This window comes from Berghia stephanieae, chromosome 3 (genome assembly GCF_034508935.2).
Source record: "Berghia stephanieae isolate SIO BIC M18660-M18661 chromosome 3, UCSD_Bste_1.3, whole genome shotgun sequence".
In the NCBI taxonomy this organism is placed as follows: Eukaryota; Metazoa; Mollusca; class Gastropoda; order Nudibranchia; family Aeolidiidae; genus Berghia; species Berghia stephanieae.
Window position 1 is genome coordinate 31,500,090 of NC_088362.1, and position 10,000 is coordinate 31,510,089.

Genomic DNA, 10,000 nt, shown 5'->3' on the forward strand with positions numbered 1-10,000 from the left:
CGAAGTGGATGTCACTCGGGTCTTTGTTATTGTTTTTTTTTTGTCGTCCGCATACTTTATGAACAATTCTCACTAAACTGTATTAACCAGACTAGATAGTATGCGCTTGGCTAAGAAGCTCATAACATTGTCATCCGGAAGTATAACGGACCAACACACAAAACTGTGTGTATCCATGAACGTTTATAGTCAGGTTAATACAGCTCAGCGAGCATTACTCATAAACGCGGATGGCAAAAAACAATAACAAAGTCCTGAGTGACGTCATCTTCGAACTATCTATAAACGTTCAAGGTGGAACATATTTTTGTGTGTTCGTCCCTTTTATTTCAGGATGGCAATGTTGTAAGCTTCTTAGACAAGCGCATACTATTTAAAGATAGGACGAATTTGACGTCACTCAGGTCTTTGTTATTGCTTTTCGCCATCCATGTTTGTGAGTATTTCTCACTAAACTGTATTAATCCGACTGTAAACGTTCAGGGTGACACATAATTTTGTGTGTTGGTCCGTTATACGTCCAGATGGAAATGTGAGCCTCTTCGCCAAGCTGCAGACCATCTATTCAAGTGTTGGTTAGATTGATCTGGCGGGCGGAACTTGTAAGTATTTAATTTTAACGCTTATCATCACTACACGCCTATACGTGTGACCTTGTGTGGCCTTGGTATTTCTGGCGCCTTAATTGTAACTCTGGAACCTTTCAGCCAATTACAGACAATCAATTCTGATCCGTTTTTGTAACTGACTGGACATCAAAGGGTCAAGGACGCTGTGACCCAAGTCAAATATGTGGCAGGCGCCTCATTACGGTTTTAAGTCGAAACGAATTAATAACAAAATGAAATTTGAATTCTCCCCCCCCCCCTCCCCACCCAAATAAAAACCCTAAAAAACGTGAGCGTTTATATAGGGCAATATCCATAATGAATTTGGTTATCAGACCTGCAAATAACTACACGTCAGCATAGGCCATATGCCGAAAAGTGAATTTTAAAAACAAAAACAATTAACACATAAATAGAAATTCGAATATTCAACATACATTAATACTCTGTCTGAAATAGAAACAAAACTGTTATGCAAAAGATTGTTGAATTTGAACAGAAACTTTCAAGAACCGTAGATGACAAATTTAATATTTGCACTATTTACTCGATTTATGATAGAACGAAGATGACGTCACTCAGCTCTTTGTTAAACATTTTTGCAATCCATGTTTATGAGTAATTCTCACTAAACTGTATAGATAGTATGCGCTTGGCTAAGAAACTCACAAGATTGCCATCCGGAAGTATAACGGACAAACACACAAAACTATGTGTAACCATGAACTTTTAAAGTCTGGATAATACAGTTAAGTGAGAATTACTCATAAACGCGATGGCAAAAAAACAATAACAAAGACCCGAGTACCGTCAATTTTATCCTATCTATTAACCAGACTATAAACGTTCAAGACTACACATAGTTTTGTGTGTTGGTCTTATATATTTCCCGATGGCAATCTTGTGAGTTTCTTAGCCATGCGCACAGTATCTATAGATAGAATGCGCTTGGCCAAGGAGTTCACAACATTGCCATCCGGAAGTATAACGGACCAACACACAAACTCTGTGTAACCATGAACTTATATAGTCTTGTTAATACCGTTTAGTGAGAACAACTCACAAACGCGGATAGATGGCAAAAACAATAACAAAGGCCTGAGTGACGTCATCTGCATACTATCTATAGAAGGAACAAAGTTGACGTCACTCAGCTCTTTTTTATTGTTTTAGAAAGCCTGGCAGTGATTCGTTCTCACTAACATGCATCAATCAGACTATAAAGGATAAATGTTCCGCACAGTCTTGCGAGTTTGTTGCTATGTTTAATTTGGCTGGCAAATATTGTGAGTATTTTACCAAAACGCATAACATCAATAGCGTGAAAGGAGAATGAATATACGAGCACCTCTTTGACCTCATATTGTCATGGCTTATTTATTTTGCCCCACTTGGCTTATACCTAGTAGTTTATGTTACTTATTATTTTTAGATTTGTGTAGGCTGCCAATCATTATTGGTTTTAGGTTGAGTAATAGATGCAGACGTCAAGAATACGCAAGATTTTTTGGGGGTTTATTTGGGAGGGGGAGGGGGAGGGGAGGGGGGGGGGTTACTACTTAACGTGAACACGACTAAGCTACTAGAACATGTGAACTGTAAAACGTATTGAACTAAAAATGTATGTAACAACATCAAGACTTTTTCTTTTTATTATTCTTAATAAGAATACGCTCTCTCTCTCTCTCTCTCTCTCTCTCTCTCTCTCTCTCTCTCTCTCTCTCCTCTTTCTCTCTCTCTCTCTCTCTCTCTTTCGCTCTCTCTCTCTTTTTCTCTCTCTCTCACTCTCTCTCTTCCTCTCTCTCTCTCTCTCTCTCTCTCTCTCTCTCTCTCTCTCTCGTGCCCGTGCGGCTATGTGGTTTAGTGGTATGACCTCGCTTTCGGATCGGAAGGTCCTGGGTTCGAGCCTTGCTCGGCGCATAGTTGAGTCCTTGGAAAAGGCTCTTTACTCACATTCTCTCACCGTAACCAAGTGTAAAATGAGTACCTGGCCGCTGACAGCGTTGCCTCTGTCTGTCGAAAAAATTGAAACATCGCCTAACTGGCGTCACGTCTCGTTCTACATATGTTACGTGTTGCTGTTGGTCTGGGACCCTTTGTAAATCGCTTTGAGCACGTTTAGTGGATAGTGCATCATATAAAAGCTTAAGTTTAAAAAATACGTATCGTTTTTGAGCTTAAAACAATTCATTTTCTTGACAGATGAAGGGCTTTGAGCCGGAAACATGCCATGTTAAGTATTTTGTTAATTTTGTCAGTGCATGAAGGTGAAAATTTTGTATTTGCATTTTCTGAAAGAATATGCTCACCAGAGCAATTTTATCTTTATTTGAAGTAAATCGGATGATTTTTCATGACGTTATGGTCAGATGTATGGGAAAGGAATCCAACAACTTTTCTCAAATTTTATACGTTTTCAAATTGACTAGCTATAAAAAATGTTTAGAAGTGAAATTAAACTTTGTCATTTCCCGAAGATGTACAAAAAGGGTTGATTTAATCATATATGGCAAAAACTCATTTTTGTTAAAAATTGACCTTCTAACTAAACTTGGTAATATCTAATTTCAAACCTTTTCACCACCCGACTGATTATGTCATTCACTGTAACAGTTTTAATGTAATCATTTCAGCAACGAGGCCCGATGGAAGCCAAATTAACCAGTAGATCAATCAAAACATTGGATTTGTGAAACACCATCACACGTGCTCGGACAAACATATAGACAGTATGCAGATGACGTCACTCAGGTCTTTGTTATTGTTTTTTGACTCCGCGTTTTATGAGTAATGCTCACTGAACTGTATTAACCCGACTATAAACGTTCATGGATACACACAGTTTTGTGTGTTGGTCCGTTATACTTCCGGATGGCAATGTTATGAGCTTCTTAGCCAAGCGCATACTATCTATAGTTGGTTGTTTTTAAACAATAAAGTGAATGAATTCGACCATTCTCTGATCGTTGTTATTGTGTTTATACCACCAAATGGGTGACTAGTTATCATACGATTTTCTCGATCATATTATAAACGTTTTAAGTTTGCACAAAGATTTCTGTGTTGGTTTTCTTCATCAAGCGATAGAACAGTGGGCATTTTACTTCGACAGTTCTGTGTAATTTGCTATGTTTACCAATCACTGTCACTGTTTACATTATGACGACTGTCCGAGAGGTGTGGTTATCTAAGTGTCAATTGGATTCAATAGTCTGATGTCACGTCGCCCAGCAACGGCGGCCATCGTGGTTCTAAACAAGGAAAATTGGTACTTTTTATTCTTCATGCTGGCTAGAACTTTTCATATGCCTTGTGATTAGAATGTGTAAAAGTCAAAACATGATCAGATTTATAGTGTTTTTCTCCTCTGGATACACTTTTATACTCGTCGGAAAATATTTCATAAGGGCGTCCGCCATTGTTCCGATAGTTTAGAGCCAGTTACTAAGTTACCATGCGTCATTACGAGGGAAGTGACATTACGACTGTTGAAGCGTATTGCTTCACAAACACAGTTGGTCTACTGGACATTCCATTCAAGACAAGACACAACACATTCACAACTCCATTATAACAAAACCTACACAATAAGGTACGCATATTTTCAGGTCTGATAACCGAACGTAATTATGGGCCTGATTTAATATTGTTGTAAATGGACAATATCTATTTTTGTTTTGGTTTGAGAGTATTTCCATTACAACAATGAGACCATAACAATTCATGGGTTATCAGACCTGCAAATAAGTACACGTCGTACCCAACCCACCATTGGGTGAGAACCATAGGTATCTATTAAAATATACAAAATATAAAATATAAAAACAGTAGTTGAAGCAACGTTTTCTTTTGTTGAAAAGGTGAGTTTGAGCCTATACTAAAAATGTATCGACGCTCGCTGCTCGCTGTCTGACTGACAGAGGAAGAAAGTTAAAAACTAATAGGCGTTAAACTAGCGTATACATATATACAGGTATGACATCCGAACCCACTTATGAGCCTAGTTAAACATTGTTGTCATGGACAATATTTTGCGTGATTAAAAAAAAAAAATTTCCTTTACAACAAAATGAATCATGGACAATATTTTGCGTCATTAAAAAAAAAAAAACGATTTCCATTACGACAATGAGTCCATAAGAAATTGGATTATCAGACCTTCAATTAAGCGCACGTCGGGTTAAACGATAATTATCGCTTTGTAATTAATTCTATGCTCAATTGAACCTAAGCTTTCTTGAACAGAGCGTCTTTCAGTCTTTCTTCAACTCTTCATATTTTCTTTTTTCATGTGCTAATGCTGGGAAAATAATTGAATTAGCTAGGCTATGAATTTTCTTATTTCTCACGAGCGCCAGCCAAGATATGAAGCGATTGAAAGCTATAACAGATTGTAGTGATAATATATTTCACAGGCAACGACGTTCTGGCAAATGCTTTCATCAATGGGTGAAGTAAGTAGTAAAAATCTATCTAGAAAGAATTTGAATTTAGGTTACGATGTTGTCAGGGGGTTCCTGATAGCTCAGTTGGTAGAGCACTCGCTTCACAGGCAAAGGGACGGAGATCGATCTCGAGTGCAGTCGATATTTTTTCTGACCCCCCCCCCCCCCCCCCCCCCAACCTGTCCACCCAGTAGTGATTGGGTAACTGGGTCTGTTAGATCTGGCGGAAAGTGCTTTGCAATAGACCAGCGTCCTATCCAAAGGATAGCAAATAATTGCCATCGTCCGTTTCACGATATAGAAACCGGGATAAACTCCGGCTCCATGGGCCTAATGCATCGGGAGGAATACTACTACTACTACTTAGATGCAGTCAAGCCAAAAAAAAAAAACAGCCGACTAGTAGAGATATCTTTCACTCAAGCTTTTATATAGCGCAATATCCACCAAGCGTGCACAATGCTCTTTACAAAGATTCAAACATTTATTTTTAGGCAATTGCCAATATAACTCATACAGAAAATACTATTTTCATCAACAAATGAAGTAAGTAAAATCAATAATACAACAGCAATAATTAAAACATAGGGGGAGATAAGATGCCTCTTAGGCGATATTACAATTTAAAAAAAAAAAAATTGGGGGGGGGGGGGGGGGCAGAGACACCGCTCTTAAAGGTAAGGTACTCATTTTACACCTAAGTACGGTGAGAGAGTGTGAGTAGAGAGCCTTTTCTAAGTATTCAACTATGCGCCGCTCGTATTGAGTAGAATTTTTAAAAACCTGTCAATCCGAGCCATGAGGCCCATGGAGCCGGAGTTTATCCCGGTTTCTATATCATGAAACGAACAATTGCAATTGCTTACTACCCTTTGGAAAGGACGCTAGTCTATCGCAAAGTACTTTCCGCCAGATCTGACAGAGCCAGCTACCTAATCACTGCTGGGTGGACAGTGGAGTCAGAAGAAAACTCGACTGCACCCGAGATCGATCTCGGTTCCTTTGCTTGAGAAGCGAGTGCTCTATCAACTGAGCTATCGGTAGTAGCAGTAGTTGTGCACACCACCCTGCCCAGGATCGATCATAGAGAATACAAGACTAGTAGTCTGTGGGATCGATCTTGGTCCCTCTGCGAGTGAATCGAGTGCTCTCACTAACTAACTGTGCGGTCAGAACCCCCCCCCCCCCCACCCCAATGCAAGGGCTATTTAATTACAAAAACTCCAGGAATTTCATGATGAATTTGGTGTCAGCGTCAGAATCGCTCCATTTATTTGGTAAACAAAGCAGTTGAGCGGAATGTTACCCAACGTCTCAAAACGGTATGAAGTCGGGATGATTAAGATGCTGAAAACTGAATTTGTAGCCAGAAATATCAGACTTGCGTTGAGTTTATATGCTTGATTGAGGAGAATGAAAATCATATTTGACTCAACCCCCTCCCCTCCTCCCCTCTCCTCAAAAATACCGGGATGTCAAAAACACATTTTTAAATTAGAAAACAAAAACAACAACAACAACAAATCAACAACAAAAACAAAATTTGATGGAATTTGATGATGAATTCGGTGTCAGCGTCAAAATCGCTTCATGCATTTGGTAAACAAAGCAGTAGAGAGATATTTATATTCATAAATAGGAGAAGAATGGATGTCTGGCATTATCCACGGAGCGAAACCAACTGGTCTGATTGATATCATATAGTATGTGAGCCAACGTTTCAAAACGGTATTAATTCGGGATAGTTTTCATCATCTTAATCAGCTCGACATAATACCGTTTTGTGACGTTGGGTCACATATTATATGATATCAATCCAGATGCCAGACCAGTTGGTTTCGCTCCGTGAAAAATGCCAGACATCCATCCTTCTCCTATTTATGAATATATTTCGCTCTACTGCTTTGTTTACCAAATAAATGAAGCGACTCTGACGCTGACACCGAATTCATCATCAAATTCCATCAAATTTTGTTTTTTTTTGGTTGATTTTTGTTATATTTTTAATTAATTAATGTTGTTTTTTTTTTACATCTGGTACATCCCGAAATTTTTGAGGGGGGGGGGGGGGGGGGGGCGGGGTGTCACATATTAAGGCCTGCCCACCACAACGGAAGGATTCGTAGAATTACGAAATTTTGCCCCCGATTTCAGAACTTCACAAGTATCTCTAAGTTGTTGTTGGACAACATCATTTTAAGGATTATGAAGTGTTATCAAATCCTTGTGGGGGAAAATTGTTGATTTTTCTAACGTTAACTACAGCGACTACATAACTTTATCACCTAAAAATTACGAATTTTTAAATTTTCAAGTAACCAGGTCTTCGTATTTGTCTATAGATAGGATTAAGTTGACGTCACTCTGGTCTTTGTTATTGTTTTTTGCCATCCACGTTTATGAGTAATACTCACTAAACGGTATTATCCAGACTATAAAAGTTCATGGTTTCACAGAGCTTTGTGTGCTGGTCCGTTATACTTCCGGATGGCAATGTTATGAACTTCTTAGCCAAGCGCATACTATCTATATTATGATATCAATCCAGAGTTTTCTGGCAAAAAGTTTGAAAAGATCATTTATCAGAGTAGGGTTGTATCGATAGCTGTACACCCTGCCTAGTAAAGTGAAAGTCAAAACAGTTCCCTTTGTCACAAGAACCAGGCAGCAGAAAGGACAAGCATAGCTAAAGGTGACATGTTTTGATTTTATTCTACTGTATAATTCTATTACGTGAACGGTTTGTAGTATACTGCCGTAATCTGGAAAAACCCATATTTAAAAATTTGGCCAGAAAACTCGTCCTTCAAATATAGATCGATTTAAATGACCCTCCTCTTGGCAAAAAAAAACAAAAAACTCTCAAACCTGGGACTTCGCGAAGTCCCAGGTTTGAGAGGGTTATTTTTTTTTGCCAAAAGGAGGGTCATTTAAATTGACCGATATTTGAAGGACGAGTTTTCTGGCCAAATTTTTGAATATGGGTTTTTCCAGATTACGACAGTATAGCCAGACCCTTTATGGATCGACATTCTATACATGTTAGCTTGAAATAGCGGAGCGTGTTTTTCTACGGTGTACTCTTAAAAGTAGTCCTTTAGAGCCATAAGGTCATAACCAGCGTGTCTCCGGGGTTATTTTTAGATTGAAATTGACAGTAGCTATTGCTTGCTTGCTTGCTAAAATTTGGATAGGACTTTGGTCTATCGTAAAGTACTTTCCGCTAGATATAACAGACCCTCCTCTGGCTACCATATCACTGCTGGTAGATCAGAAAATTTTTAATTGTTTTTGACTTCACCAGGTTTCGATCTCGTTACCTGTGCATTGTGAAACGAGGGATCTACTTACTTCATTCACAAAAGGACCATTTAGATCTCGGGAATTTTATCTGACCTCCCCCCCCCCCACCCCTCCCCCTGTCCACCCAGCAGTGATTGGGTAGTTGGGTTGTTAGATCTGGAGGAAAACAATTTTGTGATGCACCATTAATTGTCCTATCTAAACGTTAGCAAGCAATTGCCAAAATCCGTTAAAATTAATATAATATATTCAATTCAGTTCAAAGTTTATTTTAGGCAGTTTACCAATTCAGACACAATAAATAAACACATAAAAGAACAGAGAAGTTGTGACGTCACACCTTCCACTCTTCCGGTTCCAAGCTCATTGGAAGAATTACGTAACCAGTACATCGGAGGACTAGTAATGAATAGGTTACATATTGAAGATGGCATAACTATTTTAGTAACGGGATGTATAGGCAGATTCTTAGGATTACGGGACGTAAAAGAGCGAGGGTGGATGATCTTTATTGACGACCAGCAAATATTTAAACTAGAAAATGCGATGCCATGACTCTGAAACCTGACTATCATTTACACAACGTATGTATTCAGTCTTCCAGAAGAGGGGTTATACTTTTCCAATGAGGTTGGAACCAGTTTTTTTTTTGTTTTTTTTTTTTTTTTTGACATCACAATTTTGTTCCCTCTTATTAATGAATATAACCAGCATAATCATAACTGTAAATAAACAAAACTCAAATAGAAAAATTGGCTTTTATTAGCGCAATATCCACAAATGTGCTCAAAGCGCTTTACAATGTGTCCCTAACCAACAGCAACACGTAGCATGTAGAACGAAACATGACACCTGTTAGGCGATATTACAATATTTTTTTTTCTTACAGAGACAACGCTGTCAGCGGCCAGATACTGATTTTACACCTAAGTACGGTGAGAGAATGTTTTAAAGAGCCTTTTCTAAGGACTCAACTATGCGCCGAGCGAGGCTCGAACCCAGGACTTTCCGATCCGAAAGCGAGTGTCATACCACTAGACCACATTGCCGCACAATAAATAGAAACAGAGATAAACTCCGGCTCTATGAGTCTTGTGGCTCTGGTGAATTATTTATTTATGACACCCATGAATGGAAAATGAAACAAAGTCACACACTTACCCGTTTTGCCAACCCCTGCCATCCCTAACACAGCAATCTTGGTCTCGCCCAACGATGACTTCTTCCGTCTGAGATAAGGTTTAAGTGTTGACCCCGGATTTGGGACGGGTCCATCCGGAGGGGTGGAAGACCCGCTCATTGTTGACTTTTGTTTTAATAGATCAAAATCTATGACATTGAATACTTTTAATCACGAGAACAGGAACATTAGAGTTTTGTCTATAACTGGATGTTTCATTTCAACATCATATTCATTTTTGTCACATCTCTTTGTCCATGAAAGCGTTATATAATATGAAATTATTTTGTAAAGGGTTGCAAATATCTATACAATACGTTTCTCTCCGTGCAGTTTTTCCTTAATGCTATGGAAGATAACTCTGGAGTATTATATCATTATGTGACGCACCGTGCCGATACGGTATTATGTAGGAATGAACCAGGTGAAGGAGATCGACTTTACTGTTAAGAGGATCAGAACTT

The 10,000-nt window shown here is 38.7% G+C and overlaps 1 protein-coding gene across 1 annotated transcript in view; it reads right to left on the reverse strand.

Annotated features, from left to right (window-relative positions):
• Positions 1–10,000, reverse strand: part of LOC144967534 (ras-related and estrogen-regulated growth inhibitor-like) — a 37,529-nt gene that overhangs the window by 21,531 nt on the left and 5,998 nt on the right. The window contains exon 3 of the mRNA XM_078904919.1: positions 9,518–9,882. Within this exon, the coding sequence (XP_078761045.1) occupies positions 9,518–9,656 (139 nt within the window). The 5' untranslated portion in view covers positions 9,657–9,882. The remainder of the gene's footprint in view (positions 1–9,517; positions 9,883–10,000) is intronic.